General features: G+C 36.2%; 1 protein-coding gene across 1 annotated transcript in view; it reads left to right on the top strand.

Moving 5' to 3' along the window:
* LOC123540119 (G-protein coupled receptor GRL101-like) overlaps positions 1-20,125 on the top strand; it is a 329,156-nt gene extending 309,031 nt beyond the window's left edge. Inside the window, exons 25-26 of the mRNA XM_053526350.1 lie at positions 5,155-5,323; positions 5,772-20,125. Coding sequence (XP_053382325.1) covers positions 5,155-5,323; positions 5,772-5,911 — 309 coding nt within the window. The 3' untranslated portion in view covers positions 5,912-20,125. The remainder of the gene's footprint in view (positions 1-5,154; positions 5,324-5,771) is intronic.
* The last annotated feature ends 3,402 nt before the right edge of the window (positions 20,126-23,527 follow it).

Raw genomic sequence — 23,527 nt, 5'->3', positions numbered from 1 at the left:
ACTCATATTTCTCCGCAGTATCTCCCTCCCTTCAGAACTCATATTTCTCCACAGTATCTCCCTCCATTCAGAACTCATATTTCTCCGCAGTATCTCCCTCCCTTCAGAACTCATATTTCTCCGCAGAGTCTCCCTCCCTTCAGAACTCATATTTCTCCGCAGTATCTCCCTTCCTTCAGAACTCATATTTCTCCACAGTATCTCCCTCCCTTCAGAACTCATATTTCTCCGCAGTATCTCCCTCCTTTCAGAACTCATATTTCTCCACAGTATCTCCCTTCCTTCGGAACTCATATTTCTCCGCAGTATCTCCCTCCCTTCGGAACTCATATTTCTCCGCAGTATCTCCCTCCCTTCGGAACTCATATTTCTCCGCAGTATCTCCCTCCTTTCAGAACTCATATTTCTCCACAGTATCTCCCTCCCTTCAGAACTCATATTTCTCCGCAGAGTCTCCCATCCTTCCGAACTCATATCTATTTATATAAATTTGATAATATTCTAATGTATGCTTGGAGAATAATATTCTTTTAGTCCTTGGCTGGTGTAAAATTGACCGCAAAATTATTAAATCCCTCACTACTTGCCTAATGTTAAGTAAGGGCAAGCGCCAAGTTGTACTGGTTTTGTCACTTTTTACTTTATTGTTACCTTATTTGAACTGTCATGGCACATTGAATTTACAAACGATTGTTTCTCTCGAAAAGTATTTGGCCTAGAGTCATCAAACTTCACATGTTTGTTATTCAGCATCTGAAGTTACGTACCTGGCGTTTGAAAATAGATTTACCGCAGCCCGATTATGGCCCTATATTTAGTAAAAAAAAGTTTGCATTTAATGGCCTTAACGTTTACGTCGCATGTATCTCGAAAGTATTTGACCAAGGATTATGAAACATCATCGGAATACTATTCAGTATGGACTACATTTGAGATTTCATTCAATAAGACCAGAGTTATATCCCTTCATACGAAGTGAAGTTGTGTTTGGAATTTTACTCAGCCAGGTCAGAATTAGGGTCATCGTCTTTGTGGAAAATACACAGGAAGGGCTTTAAAGTTTGAGTTGCGCATTTTTTACCTTTTTTTCACTAAGCCAGACCAGAGGTATAGTCTGTGGTGTTAGGGATTACACTGAAGCTAGACTAGAGTTATAGTCCTTGATGTTAGGGATTTCACTAAGCCAGACCAGAGGTATGGTCCTTGGTGTTTGGGATTTCACTAAGCCAGACCAGAGGTATGGTCCTTGGTGTTAGGGATTTCACTAAGCCAGACCAGAGGTATGGTCCTTGGTGTTAGGATTTCACTAATCCAGACCAGTGGTATAGTCCTTGGTGTTAGGGATTTCAATAAACCTGACCAGAGGTATAGTCCTTGGTGTTAGGGATTTCACTAAGCCAGACCAGAGGTATGGTCCTTGGTGTTAAGGATTTCACTAAAGCCAGACCAGAGGTATGGTCCTTGGTGTTAGGGATTTCACTAAGCCAGACCAGTGGTATACTCCTTGGCGTTTGGGATTTCAATAAATCTTGTCAATGTTTAACTAAGCCAATCAATATTGGCTTAGTAAAAATACGTATAAAGGACTTCAAAGTTTATGTTGCATATATCTTAAAATAGTTCATGTGGAGTTATGAAACCATGTACAGTGAAAGGAAGTGGGGTCACCAATGTTCTATGGAGACACATCTGCTTCATTCTAAAAAGCACAATTTACTCCGCAAAAGTTGGTGGACATCAATGATACATTAGCCTTCTATGACTGACAATAAAGCCAGACCAGAGGTATAGTCCTTTGTGTTACGGATTTCACTAAAGCCAGATCAGAGTTATAGTCCTTTGTGTTAGGGATTTCACTAAAGCAAGACCAGAGTTATGGTCCTTTGTGTTAGGGATTTCACTAAGCCAGACCAGAGGTATAGTCCTTTGTGTTAGGGATTTCACTAAAGCCAGACCAGAGGTATGGTCCTTTGTGTTAGGGATTTCACTAAAGCAAGTCCAGAGGTATGGTCCTTTGTGTTAGGGATTTCACTAAGCCAAACCAGAGGTATGGTCCTTTGTGTTAGGGATTTCACTAAAGCCAGACCAGAGGTATGGTCCTTTGTGTTAGGGATTTCACTAAAGTCAGACCAGAGGTATAGTCCTTTGTGTTAGGGATTTCACTAAAGCCAGACCAGAGGTATGGTCCTTTTTGTAAGGGATTTCACTAAAGCCAGACCAGAGGTATGATCCTTTGTGTTAGGGATTTCACTAAGCCAGACTAGAGGTATAGTCTGTGGTGGTAAGGATTACACTAAAGCTAGACCAGAGGTATGGTCCTTTGTGTTAGGGATTTCACTAAGTCAGACCAGAGGTATGGTCCTTTGTGTTAGGGATTTCACTAAGTCAGACCAGAGGTATGGTCCTTTGTGTTAGGGATTTCACTAAGCCGGACCAGAGGTATGGTCCTTTGTGTTAGTGATTTCACTAAGCCGGACCAGAGGTATGGTCCTTTGTGTTAGTGATTTCACTAAGTCAGACCAGAGGTATGGTCCTTTGTGTTAGGGATTTCACTAAGCCAGACCAGAGGTATGGTCCTTTGTGTTAGGGATTTCACTAAGCCAGACCAGAGGTATGGTCCTTTGTGTTAGGGATTACACTAAAGCCGGACCAGAGGTATGGTCCTTTGTGTTAGGGATTTCACTAAGCCAGACCAGAGGTATGGTCCTTTGTGTTAGGGATTTCACTAAAGCCAGACCAGAGGTATGGTCCTTTGTGTTAGGGATTTCACTAAAGCCGGACCAGAGGTATGGTCCTTGGTGTTAGGGATTACACTAAAGTCAGACCAGAGGTATGGACCTTGGTGTTAGGGATTTCACTAAGCAAGACCAGAGGTATGGTCCTTTGTGTTAGGGATTTCACTAAAGCCGGACCAGAGGTATGGTCCTTGGTGTTAGGGATTACACTAAAGCCAGACCAGAGGTATGGTCCTTTGTGTTAGGGATTACACTAAAGCCAGACCAGAGGTATGGTCCTTTGTGTTAGGGATTTCACTAAGTTGGACCAGAGGTATGGTCCTTGGTGTTAGGGATTTCACTAAAGCCGGACCAGAGGTATGGTCCTTTGTGTTAGGGATTTCACTAAAGCCGGACCAGAGGTATGGTCCTTTGTGTTAGGGATTTCACTAAGCCAGACCAGAGGTATGGTCCTTGGTGTTAGGGATTTCACTAAGCCAGACCAGAGGTATGGTCCTTTGTGTTAGGGATTTCACTAAAGCCGGACCAAAGGTATGGTCCTTTGTGTTAGGGATTTCACTAAGCCAGACCAAAGGTATGGTCCTTTGTGTTAGGGATTTCACTAAGCCAGACCAGAGGTATGGTCCTTTGTGTTAGGGATTTCACTAAGCCAGACCAGAGGTATGGTCCTTTGTGTTAGGGATTTCACTAAGCCAGACCAGAGGTATGGTCCTTTGTGTTAGGGATTTCACTAAGCCGGACCAGAGGTATGGTCCTTTGTGTTAGGGATTTCACTAAGCCGGACCAGAGGTATGGTCCTTTGTGTTAGGGATTTCACTAAAGCCGGACCAGAGGTATGGTCCTTTGTGTTAGGGATTTCACTAAAGCCGGACCAGAGGTATGGTCCTTTGTGTTAGGATTTCACTAAAGCGACCAAGGTATGTCCTTTGTGTTAGGGATTTCACTAAAGCCGGACCAGAGGTATGGTCCTTTGTGTTAGGGATTTCACTAAAGCCAGACCAGAGGTATGGTCCTTGGTGTTAGGGATTTCACTAAAGTCAGACCAGAGGTATGGTCCTTTGTGTTAGGGATTTCACTAAAGCCAGACCAGAGGTATGGACCGTGGTGTTAGGGATTTCACTAAGCCAGACCAGAGGTATGGACCGTGGTGTTAGGGATTTCACTAAGCCAGACCAGAGGTATGGACCGTGGTGTTAGGGATTTCACTAAGCCAGACCAGAGGTATGGACCGTGGTGTTAGGGATTTCACTAAGCTAGACCAGAGGTATAGTCCTTTGTGTTAGGGATTTCACTAAGCCAGACCAGAGGTATAGTCCTTTGTGTTAGGGATTTCACTAAGCCAGACCAGAGGTATGGTCCTTTGTGTTAGGGATTTCACTAAGCCAGACCAGAGGTATGGTCCTTTGTGTTAGGGATTTCACTAAGCCATACCAGAGGTATAGTCCTTTGTGTTAGGGATTTCACTAAGCCAGACCAGAGGTATGGTCCTTGATGTTAGGTATTTCACTAAGCCAGACCAGAGGTATGGTCCTTGATGTTAGGGATTTCACTAAGCCAGACCAGTGTATAGTCCTTGGTGTTAGGGATTTCAATAAACCGGACCAGAGGTATAGTCCTTGGCTTAGTTAAAATACGTATAAAGTAGTTGCATATATCTTAAAATAGTTCATATGGAGTTATGAAACCATGTACAGTAAAGAAGTTGGGTTACAATGTTCTATGACATATCTGATTTATCTAAAAAGGCAATATTTATACTCGGAAAAGTTGGTGTACATCAATCATTATGATACATTAGCCTTCTATGACTGTTTAATTATCTGGGTGAGCTATTTGTCGAGTTCATATTTCGGGACGAATGTTCTCCATTCTAAGTTCGGGACGAATGTTCTCCACTCTAAGCTAGATTGTTGCATTACGTGAAACATTGCGTTATGACACATATTAAAGATCAGATGACGGTCTTCATTTCCGTCACGGCCCTGTTGTATAAAATTAGTTTTCCAATCATAATCAAAGGCTTAAAATAGCAGGGAAAGGAAATATGTATGTTCTATCAAATGGTCGCACAAAAAACATATAAAACAGTTTATTTTATTTTTATGGCATGTTCTTTGTGTTTACGATTGAACTTTATTTGCATATCGGCTGAGACGTTTCAGAATTTCATTTACGTTACTGGGGAATAGTTATGCGCAAATAAAATCTGAAGTTTTCAAATGAAACGAAGAAGGATTTAAATTGGTGGCTTTTAACCCAAAAGACATGGATGATAACATAACATCAGTGTATGAAATATCTTGTAGTGTTTTCAATATAAATTAATCACTAATGCTTTACCATATCTAAGATTGCTGCCATATACCATCGTATTCCAAACACAAAAGGTATATATTTAATAGTTTTGTTTGCTCTATAGGTGTTTGCTTGGGTTGCGGTGTTCGTTCTTCCGCTTAATTCGGCAGTGAACCCAGTGCTCTACACGATATCCACAGCACCATTTTTACGTCATTTCCGGAAGAGGGCGAACATCTTCAGAAAGTCTTTAAAATTATCATCAAAAATAGAAACCAAACACAGTTTTCTTGGTAAATACTGAAACCCTTATTTGTTTTTCACCTTATCCTCATATGTTTTATTAGAACTATGTAATCCTATTGTAACTGCGGGGGTATTTTTGGATACTAGGGAGACAACAGCAGAATATCAGATTACACTTTGATATGATACAGGATATATGAATAAGATATTGACATTTATCTAATTACAGAGATTTTAATCACTTTGGTGACCAAATAAACATGTATATTTATGACTTCACTCTTAGATGATTAAGTTGCCAATTAAAAATATGCTTGGGACAACAGGCTTACCCGGCTCTTCGGTAGTATAGAAGGTGCAAGCATATTCAAGGACACACATGTAAGAGGACGTTTCTTTTTTATATTGAACATGGAAAACCAACATACTACGTGATCTACGTCAGATATGATAGGATAACATTGTATCTAATCCTTTCATGATTCTCTTTTTCAGAGGACCGCTCGTCTCATGTGTGGGACCGAAAGCCAATTTACCGTCATCTGGAATTGATGCGCATGCGCAGTTTAAATAATACACCATGTCAAAGTCATTCAGCAACCCATTCTCAGTCACATTCGGATCAGCTTTTATAAAAGTATTTGTTTTGAACTATTTTAGGGAAAACTTTTGGTCCTTTGTCTGTTCTTTCCGTTCTTTCGTCCGTCACAACATCGTTTCAACAATAACTTGTCACATCATATAAAATTTGTAGAAGGCAGTTTTGAGATATGCCGGTTCATTTTAGGAGGATTACAGATATCCTTTCTTATCCCTAAACATATTTTGAAATATTTGTTCCGGCAATTTTCAACAGTATCGTCCGTGAGCAAATAGGTACGCTCGTAAAATGTCTGCGCTGCTACATTGGCATTTGCTTACCCGATTTGGCATAACATGTATTTTTGTTTGGTATCCGCTCCTTCAATGCTGTTTGGATGACTTGACACCGATATTTTACAGAATTAGGCTATGTACAGAATGCACTTTCTCGGTCATGTAAGTTCAAGGGTAATGTCGAAAGTTAAAGTACTTCTGCACGATAGCATGAAATGTTTCTACAATGTTGAATTTGATTCAACAATTTAGAAAATTCGGCAAATAAAAAAAGATATGTCCGTGTGCTTGATTTTATGCAAGACTAATCAGAGAAATTTGAACCTCATACAAATGTATATAATGGCAGTCTACAGCAAAATCACGATAATGGTGAAATGTTCGCTAATAGATCTAAATTGTAGATATTAATGACACTTCATACAATATCGTCTATAATATGGTGGAATAAAAAGTATAGGTCCTAGTGCTTGTTTTCGAGATATTTACCCATGATTATTTCAACTTTTCCAGATAAATTTTGGACATTATTTTGATCATATATCTTTAAAAAGGTAGTTAATAAATTCACTCACGAGTTGCATCCTAAAATGATTTTCGTTTCCGTATGACGACCACAGGCTTTATTCTATGTTATCCGGTTAACTGACATTACGCCAGTACTTCCGGTTTATCAAATCTGCAGAGCTACCATAAAAATAAGGTCAAACGAATTAACCTTTACCCTGCTAAATCAGTTTCTAAAATGAACTGTCCTATCATTCAATTTTGGCAATACCATTTATTGTTTGAAGGAGTGTTCACTGAAAGTTTACTGACTGCATAGCAAACAGTGCAGATCATGAATGCCTGCACACATGTGCATGTTCATCTTGGTCTGCACTGATTGCAAAGGCAGCATAACTCGCCGCCAAAAGGCTAAGGTTATAGCTGGTATCTGCTGCATATATGTTTATTGAAAAGCACTGATGACGATGCCCTAATGCTCGCCTTTTTTTGCCCTTTCTGCAAGGAGGGAGTATACTGGTTTCAGGTTGTCTATCTGTCTGTCTGTCCGTAGACACAATCTTGTGCGCATCATCTCTCTTCATCCCCTTGACACAATTTAATGAAACTTCACACAAGTGATCAGTAACAACAGTAGTTGTGCATGGGGCATGTTAGGTTCTTTCAGGAAAAAATTGCAGAGTTACGGGACTTTGTTTCTTTATTGCTAAATTATATACATAGACACAATCTTGTGCGCACCATCTCTCCTCATCCCCTTGACACAATTTAATGAAACTTCTCACATGTGATTAGTAACAACAGCAGTTGTGCATGGGGCATGTAAGGTTCTTTCAGAAAAAAAATGCAGATTTGCGGAACTTTAATTTGTGGTACTATACTATATAATATATAAAGTCTGCATAATTATGCAATATTGTGCGCACCTAATCTCCTGAAGCAATGCACACAATTTAGTGAAACTTCACACAAGTGATCAGTACCCAACCCTAGTTGTGCATGGTGCATGTTAGCTTCTTTCAGAAAGAAATTGCAGGGTTACGGGACTTTGATTTTTGTTATTATGCTATATACATAGAGTCTGCATATGCAATCTTGTGCGCGCCTAATCTCCTGAACCCATTCACACAATTTAATGAAGCTTAACACAAGTGATTAGTAGTAACCCTAGTTTTGCATGGTGCATGTTAGGTTCTTTCAGAAAAAAATTCTGTACAGTTATGGGACTTTGTTTTTTGATAATATACTATGTACATACAGTCTGCATATGCAATCTTGTGCGTGCCTAATATTCCGAACCCTTGCACACAATTTAATGAAACTCAACTCAAGTGATCAGTACCAACCCTAGTTGTGCATGGTGTATGTTACGTTCTTTTAGATAAATATTCTGCAGAGTTATTGGACTTTGTTTTTGTTACTATATAGTATACATACAGTATATAGACATAATCTTCAGAACCCTTGCACACAATATAATGAAACTTCACACAAGTGATCCCAACCCAACTTGTGCATGGTGCATGTTAAGTTCTTTTAGATAAATATTCTGCAGAGTTATAGGAATTTGTTTTTGTTACTATATTTGTATACATACAGTCTATAAACATACAGTCCACATAATTGCGATGTACTGTGTCAGTGCATGCAGGGGTACATTCATCATCTTTAGTGATAGCTCTAGTTAGTTTCAGCATTTATTTTCGTAGTTTACGCAGATATTGAATGAAGTTTGGTGTAGATCTAAATAGTAACGTTCTTGATTCCGGAGTTACAGTCTTACATTTATTAGGCCTTACATTTAATAGCGTTTAGTTTTACACTCTGATGTTCAAACTCATACTGAGCTGAATTTCGGCGATGTGCTGTATCAATTTCCTTAGTTTACGTCTACTGAATTTTAGACGAGCTTCATTTCGTTTTCCGTACTTTTTTCTCCATATTATCATATACCGAACTGATTCTTGATGTATGTACTTGTATTTTCTTTCTTGCTGTCTCTAGAAGACTTACTGATTACATGCCGTCTGTATTCATTGTTTGGCTACAAAGATTATAATGGGTTTATTTGCATTGTTTCACTGGAACAAAACGTTCATCTATATGTGTACCTTTTGTCTCGTCTTTATTGTTCTGACATTTCATTAATATTTGGTATAATGCCTATAGTAGTTTTTAGAAATACATTGTATTAGGGATTTCAGATGGTAACATTTTTCTATCTCATATAACTGTTGTCAGGTAAACAATGTCATATATTGCCATGTACACAGCGTCACATTTTGTCAATTACTCAATGTCACATATTGTCATGTATACAGAGTAATATCTTGTTAGTTACACAATGCCATATAGTGTCATATCTTGTTAGTTATACAATATCATACAGCGTCATATCTTGTTAGTTAAGCAATGTCATATATTGTCATGTACACAGTGTCATATCTTGTTAGTTACACAATGTCATATATTTTGCATAAAATAGTATTCGTCGCTGCAGTACAGTCTATGAAACTGGGATTTTTGGAGAGATGTTTCTTTACCAATGATAAAATGAGCATGTCGTGTCGTATCTCTTTGATCAACGAAATCTTGAAAAATAAACACTACAAAAGATGTGTTAATACATTCATAAAACGAATCTAATACTTAAAACATTTCAGTGTAGTATTATGGTTTTATATTTTCGCCATGAGATAGCTAGGTAGAAGATGTACAAGTTCGACATATACTTCACTAGACAGTTCGCGAAAGCCCCGAGTAAATATCCGATGGCATTTTTAGTACAATATGGCATCATACATCAAAATGTTTGGTGGGGAAATGGAATTCAGTCAGGGTTGATACCAGGCTCAGATATCCCTATTCAAGTTTTCGTGAGGCTCCAATAGGGGGACACGCGATAAAAAATAATAATGAAAGCAACATGTTGTTTCAATATTACAGATTAAAGTAAATCTGACTTAAATCTATTTATTAGAGTGAGACATTCAACTGTATAATTCAATTTAAGGTATAAATGTAATTTTCAAGTAAAATTAAAGACAAAGAGGCCCTAAATTGGGGGAATTCACCACGATATGACATGTACGTGATGGTCTGACGTATCCCCTATGTTAAAATTTGCTTTACACTTGTATTAACAAGTAATTAAGAAATGAATGTTTGTCTTCTATAATATCCAGCGCATATAGAAACCTAAGACTCATTCCATTTTCTTTGAATTTTCATATATAATTCACGAGGCCCCAAAGGGAGTCATTCAAAATGAACATTTTAACAGGACATGCGGCATATCATTTTTGCCATCAATGCAACATTCAGTAAAGTGGATATACTCACTCAAACTGTATTTCATTTTTCTTATTTTCATTTTATTGTTACTACAACAAGAGTCCGTAAAATAAGTTTAATGGTGCTAACTTTTGAGACAAATATTTTCAAATTGCCCAAATATGAAATACTGAACTGATATGTGCACACAAATATGTAAACACGCAATATCACTTTTTGGCAAATGTTTCATTTTTGCAGAAATGTGTGTAAAAATTGGGTGTACATTGATACACATATAAAATGGCCCATCCAGTGCATTCGAAGAATAGTGAGAGCTATTCTGTTAACTCCAGTGTTAGTGTCGCCTTTTTGACATCCTCAACTTGGATATATTTTGCATGTAAGTTCATATCTAAACACCCAATGTATGTGTTGGATTAAAATAAGGCTTTTGTGTTATCTAACCTATTGAAATAAAACAGTTAAATAAATCTTGACTGAATTTAATACAATTTTTTCAGCCTAGAAAATTTGGTCGATTCTATAAGTTTAGCGTGTACCTAAATAACAAGCTGTATTTCAATAACTACAGGTATTTGATTAATAGAGAGAATAACAGGCTACTGTCAGCCGAGATCTGATAACATTGATATCAAAAAACAGTAGCCTGTTATTCTATTTATCATGAAACTCACACAAACTGCTTAGAACAACATATGTCTTCATCTCTTATTTAGTAAAAATGTCTACTGAAGCAAAAAATTAAAATTATATTTTACGGATTTGAAAATTCATCCGCCCCTGAAACATCTGAACGAAACAATACGGCAGCCATATTGAATTCAACTCCGACAATGTTTTTTGACTTTCTGATATTCTTGTAAAAAGTAACAATGAAATGAACTCTTACCTGCATAAAAAATCAAAAAATATCCTCTTGAATAAACCAGAACATGCTTTATTTCCATATTATGAAACATTTGACTCAGAAAATTTCACTTCCAGTTCCAGACTCGGGTCAGAGTCTCTGAGATACTTTAAAGTTTTTAAAATCACTAAATTTACACTGATCCAAGAATTGTAATTAACACAAATACTTTTGCTAATACTTAATAACATGTGCATGACTTAAATTAGGCATAAATCAAGAATAAATATATCATAGATTGTCAAGATGATTGTAAAAAAGAAAAAGAAGACAAATATCTAACAGGGAATGCCACGTACCAAAAACGCAGCCTCCCCGAAACGAAAACCACAGTACGCAGACGTGCACATCACAAACACACACACACATACACACACACACACACACAAAGCCAACACATGAGGACAAAACGAACAAACAAAAAAACACAGTGAACCTTATCAAGAATTGATCCATGTAAACATTGTGATGTCATGATGAACGTTTCACAATGACGTCATTCAGTGCTATTGTCTGTGTGATAAGATTAGAGACAACCGTATTTGAGGAAATTTGTTGATATTACAGAATCAATTTAGAAAAAAAAGCTGTGCAACATCGAAACTGGTCTCTGTAATTATTATTATTATTATTATACCAGATTTATACAGCGCCCTTTTCATGATCAATTTCACGTTCAAAGGCGCTTTACATAGTTCAAATGCAGCCACACAGGGCGCATAATTCATCCTCTGCTAGTACAGACACAGAGCGATCTGACGAGAGGGACAGAGTGAGACAAAGCCCCCACGACAGAGAGATCAAAAATCAGATACAGGCTTGTCCGGCTAACTTAGCCTAGCTCGTTGCGAATAGACAGCCTTGTTCTTTAACGTGCTCAGTGTATAGCACTGATACACGCAAGGATTGCCTGGGTTCCTGACCAGTACACCTCTAGTTGGGTGGGAAACACTGAAAAGCGTTTCTGAAAATTCCCGAATAGCTGCCGGGGATGGAACCCCCGACCTCAGGATTGGAAGGCTAGTGTGCAAACGACTGAGCTATCTGTCCACAATAATAAAATTCAATCTGGAATGATGTAAAAACTAGTCCGTCAATATGGGAGGGGCTTAAATTTGATATCAGGTCAATGACCTGATAACAAAATAAAATATCAGACAGGTGATATCAGGCACTTTGCATAGTAGTTGCATGATAAAAACTTCAAACAGTGCTTCGAGTCATCAAACCACAGGAAATAACCAATATGACAAATGATGTTTAGGTTTTGCGTAAAAAAGGATTTTACGGCAGAGAGATTTGCTGTTAAAAGACAGTTAACAACTGATGCCAGTCTAGCTCTGTCTCAGTAACGACTGAAATCACATAAGATGTCCACTTATATAAGCAATTTGAAGAACTCTTGCTTAAATTTCTTTTAAAAACATGCCCTTTATTTGGCTAAGAAAATTTGCTTGAGGTTTTGAATGCAAATTGCTATCATTAACAGAATAAAAATTTAATTGATGAGACGACGTTTCATGCGCAAAACCCTGACCCCTGGTTGAAAGGTCAAGGTCACAATTGGAGGTCAAAAGTCAACAGTGTTTTTTTTCCTTTCTGATCCATAACTCTTCCATCCGTGAAGAAATTTTAATATTACTTGGCACAAATCTACCTCATAATAAGACGATGTGTCTTGCACAAGTGAAGACCCCTAGCTCAAAGTTCAATGTCACAATTGGAGGTCAATGTCACAATTGGAGGTCAAAGGTCAATAGTGTTTTTTCCTGTCCGGGCCAGAACTCTGTCATCCATCAAGGGATTACAATAGTACTTAGCTTAAATGTTCCCCATGATGAGACGACGTGTCTTGTGCAACACTCAGAAGCCTAGCTTAAAGGTTAAGGTCACATTTGGAGATCAAAGGTTATTAGGATTTTTTCACTGTCCGGTCTATAACTTTTTCATGCGAAACAGGATTTAAATATCAGTTGACACAAATATTCCCCTGGATGAGACAACGTGTCATGTGCGAAACCCGGGCCCGTAGCTGCAAGGTCAAGGTCACACTTGGAAGTCAAAGCCCAAAAGGGGTTTTTCCTGTCCGGTTTGTAACTCAACAATCTTCAAAGCCTTTAATGGGATTATAATATAACTTAGCACAAATGTTTACCACTACGAGACGGAGTGTCATGCGCAAGAACCAGGTCCCTAGGTCTAAGGTCAAGGTCACACCTCTATGCCAAAGGTCAAATACAAGAATGACTTTATCCGGAGCATTTCTTCTTCATGCATGGGGGTATTTTGATGTAATTTGGCACAAATGTTAACCGCTTGAGACGAATTGTCTTGCGCAACAACTAACAACCTTAGGACTAAGGTCAAGGTCACACTTAGAGGTTAAGTTTCAAATTCAAGAATGAATTTGTCCGGAGCATTTCTTCTCCATGCATGGAGGAATTTTGATGTAACTTGCACAAATGTTCACCGACATGAGTCACCCTTGTTTTAAGAATTACTTCCCTTTGTTTTACTATAAATAGCTTATATTGTAACGTTTTATTACTGGCCGTAGGGACAAATCGATACCATTTTTCAACATGCATGTTACATCCAATTTTAAGGTGTATTTTGACCTATCTCTACCTGGTAAAAGGTTTTGTGTGATCTTCTATTATATAGAATTTTATTTTATTTTTTAAGGATTAACTTCCATTTGTTGTTACTATAAATAGTTTACCACTTTTCTGTGGTACAACATGCGTGGCACATCCAATTTTAGGTGTATGTTGATCTATCTCTACCTGGTAAAGAGTTTTGTGTGGACTTATATTATATAGAATTAACAACTGTAGGTTTTTTGTATATGCAAATTTTAATCCAAGTGTTTTGTTATAACATATTGTACATATAGTTCAATATTATTTATATATCATTGACAGATATCAGCAAAATAACCCTAGAAGTAAAAGAAGACTATTAACGTTTTTTAATGTTCAGCTGAAAGTACATTGAAGGTCCTAAGGTTGAACTTTTTCCCTGACCAACACTTAGGAGCCAGGGAAATCGTTTCATGTAGTCATTTTCACATAAAAATTCTTATTCTCAGAAATCATTACAAGTATAACTATCGTTAATTTATATGGGTTACAAAAATAACCATCGTTAATTATGGATTAAAAAATGTATATACTTATTCTATTATCAAAATTGCCAAAATCAAAACTGCCTTCTATCATTAAAACAAACAGATTTCACAGGTCCTGGATATTCTTGTTCATATAGACATATAGAAGTGAGTATATGGAGGAAAAGATGAGTCGATAGTTATAAACTGTTGCTGCAAAATGAAGCATACTGCTGCTTACCTCATTTTTAAAAATATAAGAATTTACTAGCCCCGTTTGTGGCTATTCCACAAACTCCATCTACCAAAAACGTAGCTGGTTGGGAAAATATGCGCTACGTGTTCATATGAACATCAGTGATCCTTTTCGTGTAATGAAATACAATAATGAAATGTAATTATCAGTGTCATTGTGACATTTACTGAAGCGGACACACCCCAGTACTGGTGTGTTTTAAAGTCAGTGGTACATGAAACGCTGACCTCCAGGTTGAGCAGGGGAAACCTAAATGCATGACAACTTGATACAAAATTTGTTAAAAATAACGTTGACATGTCACTAGCTGAATCAAGTGATCTGATTGCTGCCTGGGGTATATTCCAATGAAATGTTGCAAGAGTTTCACTAAAACATCAGATGAATAAAGAAACCGGTATAGGTGATATTGCTCATGAATATAAACTTGCTATATCAAGAGGGCACACATTAACGATAAATCTGGTCGCAACAATATTCATACTATGGCATATTCCAATTACACCCTATTAAAGAGATGTAAATACTCCAATACATATGAAATGATGAAGCATAAATCGTTACATACTAAACATAATTTCGGCAATGGTTCTGTTAACTAATAACTACTTGTCAATATAAATGATTATAAAATGAGAGTAATTTAAACCCCTTTTGAGCCTCAAAATTGTTTTTCTTTCGTAAAAATATTAAATTTCCGAAGAAAATAATTATTCTGGTACTTTTATAGTTTACAACACATGAGGAAAAGAGGGCAATTTACCAAAAAATTTCGGCGAACTTTATAATTTTCTGATCCGGATTATTCTACAATAAACATGTCCCCATACAATACAATACAATACAATAAGTTTTATTTCAAGTCGGCAAGACACAAACATATGAAACATAAGCTCTGATGAGCTTTTTAACCGACCATAGTGATGTCTTTTTTATTTTTTGTGAAGTAGAATGCGCGTTAGTCACATGAACCTGAAATACCCAACCTTACTATCGTGGAGATTTTAAAATAGTGTGAAAAACAATATACTTATAAATTATGCGTTACCTATCAAAAAATTCAAAATATTTTTTTTAAACTGTATAGGGGCCTCAATTTTCAAAACAATTAGTGTGATAAACATGTTTATTTATATTGCAACACGTTTAATCTAAACGAGATACACATTTCATCAAATAATGATAAAATGAAATTTATCTTTAATTTCCCTTAAAATGGAGAAAATAATTAATGGTCCCCTTTTGGGGTCTCACAAATATAATAGTAATGGATTTTTGAGCCTGGTACCCTCCTTAACAATAACAAACGTTTTGAGGTATGATACCGTATTGTACTAAACAATGCCTACGGATTTGTTCCCAGTTAGCAAACTGTCTACTACACTGAGTGATTTACACCATAGGTAATTTGTTCACGACTGGAGCAGCAATCAATGAAAATGCTCATTACTGTGTTCATGAGTGAATTACATATAGATCTAACGCTGAAACAAACAAACTTTAATTTACGTATTTTCATGAAGTATGATTTGCAAAGAAATTTCAATTATTGATAATTAACGGTAGCATATATCTGCCATGAGACTGTCCGGTAGCTATCGCGGAAAATAGTTTGATACGGCGAAGTTTTTTCAAAATTTGATCACAAAAATTGAATATTTTCCTGGTTTCTTGGAAGTATATTTGCGATAATTTTCATTCGTATCGCATAACTTTTGCGTGAGTGCCCATAGTTGTCATTTATTTGCTAGAAAGCTATCTCGATACTTTCAAAAATACCTTAAAATTTCGAACTTTTTCTGAAAAGTTCAATTCAATAGCCTAAAGATTGTTGGAAATATAATTCAGAGCGATAATGTTTCCAGAAAACTGCATGATTTTCTTTGAAAGATAAAAAAATATTACTTAGCTCTCTTTTGGCAGTTTCGAGGTTTAACGCGAAATTGTGACACAAAATATGTAACATATATATCTTCAAAATATTATTAGTCCTTCACTGGTTCAAAACCAGAAATCAACAACACTTCAAAAAGCACAAACTGAAGGTTCTTTCTCTCTTTATTACAAACAAAACATTACCAATAATTGTTCATATTACTTAAAACTTTGTTAAACAGGAGCAAAATTTCAAGAATAATAACATTACAACAGAGTTATTTTGAGTACGAATAAATTCCGAGTACGGGTGAGTACGAACATAGTGACAAGCTTTCAAACTTTCGAGAAATTAGATAAAAACATTCCGACTGAAACTTACCAAAATCATTAATATGATTCCTAACAAGTTACACGCGATTCTTAAACGTTCACGGTTATCTACAAAAACTGAATCGACACGGACTTCTAAAAGGGGAGAAGCGAGTACGCACGTTGATAACTGATGCAGCAAATCATTCTTTGGATTAGATTGCATCTTTTATGCCACCACGAGAAGAGGTTTTATAAGAACAACAAGACGCAGATACCAGATGTCAGTCTGTGCGGAAATACATATACGTCCCTGGGAAAGCATTTCAAAAATAAAAATCATGTATTAACAGCACGTGAATTGCCTTATCTGCACACTATTTTTCTCCCGTTAATGGGCGGATCCAGTAAAAAAAGTAACTTTATGCAAGAATACGAGTGTTCATCACGTGTATGTAGGGAGGCTATTTATTGGTGCAGGGCTGCGCTCGCACCTTGAAAATGAATATAAATTATTTTCTGCCCTGTCCAAAAGTGAACTATATAGAGGATATGACTTTGCAGCGACGTTTTATTATTTCTGTGCAATTTATCAATTTGCTATTGAAAACATAGGAGAGAACGTAAGGTGGTATGCTGTAAGGATTAAGTGAGAGAAATGTTTCGTTGTAACAAAAATAACCGAATTTGAAACCTAAAATACATATGATTATTTAAAAAAAAATGTTTGACAGGTCAGGTAAGTGGGTTTTAACTTTACATTTCACAAAATAAAAGTGACCAACATTGTCTTTATAACTAGATAACTATAAACACTAAAAAGTTTCATGGAAACTTGTTAGCTTGGTTAAATGTCTTGATTTTGACATAATTTTGCCTTGTAAATATAACACTTCTCTATATGCTATAGAATCTCTTTCATGTAGCTATGCATGTTTACCAAAACTGATGGTTCTGCTTCAACTGCCCACAATTTCTGGCCATTTTCTTTCACAGCTAGAATGAAAACACATTAAATAGATTTAGGTTCAATGTAAACATTCTGCTTGTAAAAGCTTGGATGTTCCTGTTATTTCGAGAGATAATTATTGATCGATTTATATTTATATGAGGACGGCTAGATCATCAAGGATATTTAGCATTTAGATTCATCAATTAAATGGCATTAAATTTTTTTTGTTAAATGTGCATCCATTTTCATTTATGCGGATATTGAGCTCGTATAACGCCTCTGGTGAACTAGTTTGTGTCCTCACATCGCCAGTTCATCTGTCCGTTCGTCCGTTCCTTCATATTTACTTAAAGTTTTTCCCACATCACAAGCGAACAAATGTAAATCAACGGTAATAAACTTTAAAAGCATCATTTCTTTCCAACCTATTTAATACGGAGTCATTTATGAAAAGTCCAACATATTTTGATAATAAGAATTACTAAAACCACTCCAGTTAGCTTTAACCTGAGTCTTACAATAATATGCTCGCGACACAATTGACTAAAATTTTTCACTGAGCAATTTTTAATGTCTGACGCTAATAGTTATGCCTGCGTTGTTTTATCATCTGATTACCGGAAATTTTTCAAAATTTTGAGCCAAGTATGCATCGAGGATGAAAAAAAGCTATACATGTATTGAGTATATGTAAACCGCAGGTGCCCAGTAAATACGCAAGATCCATTTTCTTGCACTTCAGTATTTTCCGTACCTGAAATAATTCCTTTATTCTGTCACTCATTGCACATGTTTATAATATTCATGACCAAGCAACATATGATGCAATATGTTTTCAATATACGTTACAATCACTTACTACTTTGATCTTTACACACAAGGTTGGCATGTGTTTGATCGCACTACAGGGGAGTTAGAACTATTTTTAGGAGGAAGGATGTTTATAAAATAAAAATGTTTGCTCGATAATCATTGTGACGTTAATAAAACCCTATATATTATTTTCACTGCTTTTTTCTGAAGCAAGAACAATTTGCGTTGGAATGATCTTTTTTTATTTTATCAGGAAAACAAAGACCAAAGTCCCTATTAAAACACACACGTATGATCGCACTGTTTCAATGCGTATTTCTTGTAAGTTCTTATTGTCATCAAGTAAAACTCAGTAAAACAGAATTGCTTATACTAGACTAAATAATTAATCAAATGGAACAATTAAATGGAAAATTATCAATAATCATCATTGCAAATGACAGGAATATACGTAAACTATTACCACTTCGGCAAGCATGTTTACAGTCAATGTCCTTAATGTGTTTTCATTCGACCGAAACGGACTTGCTGTAAAAAAAAATGGCCGGAAATGATAGGCAGTAGAAGTAAAAATGTCAGTTTTGGTAAGAAGATATAATTCCATGAAAGGGGCACTATTAGCATACAGAGAAGTGTCATATTTATTATGGTAAGGGTATGATTATGTCAGATATCAAGACTTATTTGTAAACATTGCATTCGAGCCCAAAACTATTTTGTCTATACAGTTATTCCCCTATAAATGCAATACTACTAAAGACATCGGCTTTGAGATACAGCAATGGCACATTTATTTTGTGAAATGCAAGAACCCACTAACCTGTCAAAACTTCCTTTAGTGCATGTACTTTTGGTTTAAAATACAGCCATTTTTGTTACAGCGAAACATTTCGCTCACTTAAGCCTTACAGCATACCATCGTTCGTTGAAAATATTGATATTCTGACGTTAATTTTTGGTATTTCTGATACTCATAGAAAGTAAACCATTTATATTGGTAGCAAGCTACTGTAAAATGTAAATGTAAGAATTGAATGCTATTTTATGACTTAATATATTTTCTAAGCTTCTAACATGATTTATTTGTAGAATGGTGACCAATTTTACTTTTTCAGGTTTTTGGAAAAGAATAATTTGATTAGTATTCCACAGTCAAGTAATTTTGCTAAATGACTTTGTGATGTAAAATGTAACGTTAGTGACTACTGTATCTTTGTATTTTTTTTTCAAAATAATCTTTCCAATATACGTCACTTGTATCTTTTTGGTTGTGGTCTTATATGTAATCATTGTACATTTTGTGAAAATTATGCTTTAAATGAACAAAAACGAATACCTTTACTTGATCTTTTTTATTATAACGTTGAGAGAACTATAACATTTTTGTGTTCACTTTGTAACTTTTAACTTTTGTGATATAAAGTTACATTTTAACTTCGTTCGCCCGGACTCGGATTGCTTGAGCACTTCTCTTGAACTCTACGTCCGGTATATAATACATAAGGCAACTTTCTCGCTGCAAAGACTGAGTTTGAATCTGTTTTAAATCGGCGTTAACTTTAACTTTACTTGATTTTTATGAGACCGAATTCATCGTTTTGTCAGCTAAAAGGTGGACATAAATCTGGGAAAAAACCTACTTCCGTTAAGCTTGGGTTACAATAACGTTGATCCAGTTAACCAGGGTACAGGTAGGTTGTTTGATTATATTATTGTCAGTGGGATGTGATAACTGTAGAAGTAAGTCAGGCATTCTTAATAACCTTAATAACATCGTTACTTTTGTTTATTTATTTTATCTATATACAATACAACCAGCAAATAATTGTTTATGATTTACTGTACAAAGTATTGTATCTAACTTTTAAAATGTTGCAACAGGTTTTTGCTAAAGTTCTAATCATATCTAGGTGAGTAAACATGAACTTGAGTTTATCAACATCACTGAGTACTCCAGTACTGTTTACAATGTTAGCTTTTTCAAACAATAACCTCCTGTCTTCTAAATAAGTTGGACATTCTAAAAGTACATGTAATTCAGATTCTATAGTTTTTGAACATAATGGGCATGTTCTATCACATTCAAGTAGATTTTCATAAAACCCAGTTTCCAACCTTATTGGTCCAACTCCGCATCTAAATCAAGCAAGAGCTGATCTATGTGGAATTGGACGACTGTCTTTACAGTATTGTTCAACCTGATAACATTTTTAACTAGAATGTGCCTGAAGGGCACATGGTGTGCCCCCACTGGCAATAATTCAATAAGGGGCAATAATTCAAATACTTGCAGTCTTAAGGGGGTATAGCCTCAACAAACATTTTATGAAAAGGATTCATTATTCTAGGCCATACACTTTTTGAGCTATGAGCATCACAAACAAAAAAAAATCACTATGTTGGCTATTTTAAGGACCATAACTCTGTAACAAGCGCTAAGACCCAAGAAGAATGCCAAGTGTGCAAGGTCACATTATGACAAACACTCAAGCAAGGTTTCATGAATTTACATCAAATATTTTTTGAGCTAGGCACCTTATCAGGTGAAAATGTGCATTTTTGACTATTTCAGGAGCCAGCCAGAAATTAAGAGGTGCGCAAGTTTATATCATGATAAAGACTCGTGCAAGTTTTCATCCATTTGTTTTATATACTTCTTGAGCTAGGTGCGTCACTAGGTGAAAATGTGCATTTTTTTTTACTATTTCAGGGGCAATAACTCTGGAAATAGGGGGCGGAGGAGATGCGCAAGTTCAAATCATGATAAAGACTCATGTAAGGCTTAATTAGTTTATATGAAATACCTTTTGAGTTAGGCGTGTCACAAGGTGAAATGTGCATATTTGACTATTTCAAGGGCCATAACTCTGGCAATAGGGGGCGGACCCAACAAAAAAAAAATAGGAGATGCGCAAGTTCATATCATGATAAAGACTCATGCAAGGTTTAATTAGGTCAAATTGAATTCAGTTGTTCGATTAAAATCGGCCTCCAGCCCATTTCACTTTGAACAGCTGCATTTGAAGTTTACTTTCCAGTGCCCAGAAAAAAGTCTCATTGCATGATGATGAATGGCATTTATACAAGAAATCTATTTAACTCCCCATACAGATGCCCCATAGGAAATAACCGGAACAACACATGAACTGTATTTTTTTAATTTAGCTATGAGAAGCTGACCACACGTAAAAATATAATCGGATTTCATTACCGACTTAGGGCGAAAATGAACAATATTACTTTTACTGGTGTTCACTGAATACCATTTGCGATACACCAATCATTTAAACAGGACAACATAGCCTGAAGGTTGCTTTCATTTTCTGCAATTAATACAGTACAATATCATCGGCATATAACAGTATGCATATCTGCTCGTTACCTGTATCAACGCCTTTGTGTAGGCTCTTTAGTGGGACAGCTAAATCATTTATAAATATGTTTAACAGAACAGTTGATAAGGAGCAGCCTTGTCGTAGGCCAGTATTAACATTAAACCAGTCAGATAGTACACATGAAGAAACATTATGGCACAATGACCTTACTGCGGAGAGCATTTTGGTTGACAGGCCAATGTAATTTACGCTATAGTAAATTTCTGTCAATGGAGTCGAACGCCTTGTGGAAGTCGATAAAGGCGCAAAAAGTTGACAGTTTACTATTTTTACGTATTTCAATGATATTTGATAAACTAGACATATGATCTATAGTACTACGTTTTTTATTGTACAGTTGTATTCTTAGTGAACGTATTTTTAAATGGACGGACTCCAGTGGCCTTATTGTGGAAGAGCAAAATGGTTTTCGCAAAATACCGCTTATACGCTGCCCCTTAAGGCCTAGGAAAGCATCAATCTAGAGGGTCGGCCGAACATTAGTTGGTAATGTGCGTACCCAGTGCTTTCATGACGCAAAGCATTGTAGGCATGGACAAGTGAAAGGATGGCTGATTTCCAGTCTTTCTTCTTTTCATCTGATAAAGTGTCTAGCAGTTGAAGAAGTGTCTGGTTAAATCTTTCCACTTGCCCGTTCCCTAGAGGGTGGTAGGGATTCGTCCTTGACCTTCAAATGCCGGTAATCCTACATAGTCTCCTAATGACCTTAGACAAGAAATTCTGGCCTTGGTCTGAGTGTAGTTTTTTCGGAAAACCATAGTGGACAAAGAAGTTATCAGATAGAGCCCTAGCTGTTGTCCTAGCAGTGTGTTTTTTTGGAAGACATGGCCTGAGCATAACGAGTGAAGTGGTCCATTATGGCAAATACATTCTCAAAGCCGCCCTTAGATACCTCCAGCGACAGGTAGTCAATAGACACCAATTACATCGGCGCCGAAGAAGTGATGTTAACCAGCCCTGTAGCTAAAGTAGGTGATATCTTACGGCGAATGCACCTATCGCACTGTCTCACCCACTTTGCAACGTCAGAATCCATACCTGGCCAGAAGAACCTCTGTTTGAACAGACTTAAAGTTCTATCCCTTTCCTGGTGGCCCATGTCGTCGTGAAGAGCTTGAAAAAGGATAAACAAGTGTATTTGGTGGGAAATAAAACCAAGTCATAATATCTTTACAAGAGTTTATTTATGGATGCTATCAAGTATAATATCAACCTGTAACACAAGAATCCTGCGCCGAACATATCCGGTTACCTAGTGTGTTGTTGTTTTGTCAAAATTTTAAAGTTTTATAAACATTTGATTATTACACACTATATAAAACAAAACAAAATTTTGGGTGTAAAATTGAATATAGAAACAGAAAAGTGAAATATGAAAAAATAATGTTAATTTATTTAACGTTTTTCATTTTCATGTCAATTTACCCCCACCCACTGGGTTAACGGCTGTTAAAACAATAGAAATCCAGTGCAAACATAAAAATTTGTAACATCAAAATAGAATATAACGTTCTTTCTAATGAAACTACGTTCTAAATCCTGAATATGCAATATTCTGTCTTTTAAGAAAATCTGACTTTAGCATCATGACCGTAAAATTAAAATCTTTCAGAAGTTGCCCTCCCGAATGTTTTCGCATATATATATTTAAAAAGTCAGGAAAATCCTTGTACAGGTATAAAATATATAAAAGTTCAATTTCAAAGGAAAAACAGCAGTAGACTTCTGAGTTATTTTTTCAATAATTTTAATTTTTCACTGCAAGCACTTTCAGTTGTACAGTTTGATTTCAAAATGTAACTGCCTGAAGATATGTACAATTGAAAAAGCGTTTGCAGTGAAAAATTAAAATTATTAAAAATCTCAGAAGTCTACTGCTGTTTTCCCTTGGAAATTTAACTTTTATATATTTCATACCTGCACAAGGATTTTACTGACTTTTTAGCTCACCA

This window comes from Mercenaria mercenaria, chromosome 16, assembly GCF_021730395.1.
Source record: "Mercenaria mercenaria strain notata chromosome 16, MADL_Memer_1, whole genome shotgun sequence".
Classification (NCBI taxonomy): Eukaryota; Metazoa; Mollusca; class Bivalvia; order Venerida; family Veneridae; genus Mercenaria; species Mercenaria mercenaria.
Note: the sequence above shows the minus strand (reverse complement) of the source record. Positions and strands in the feature narration are given on the sequence as shown.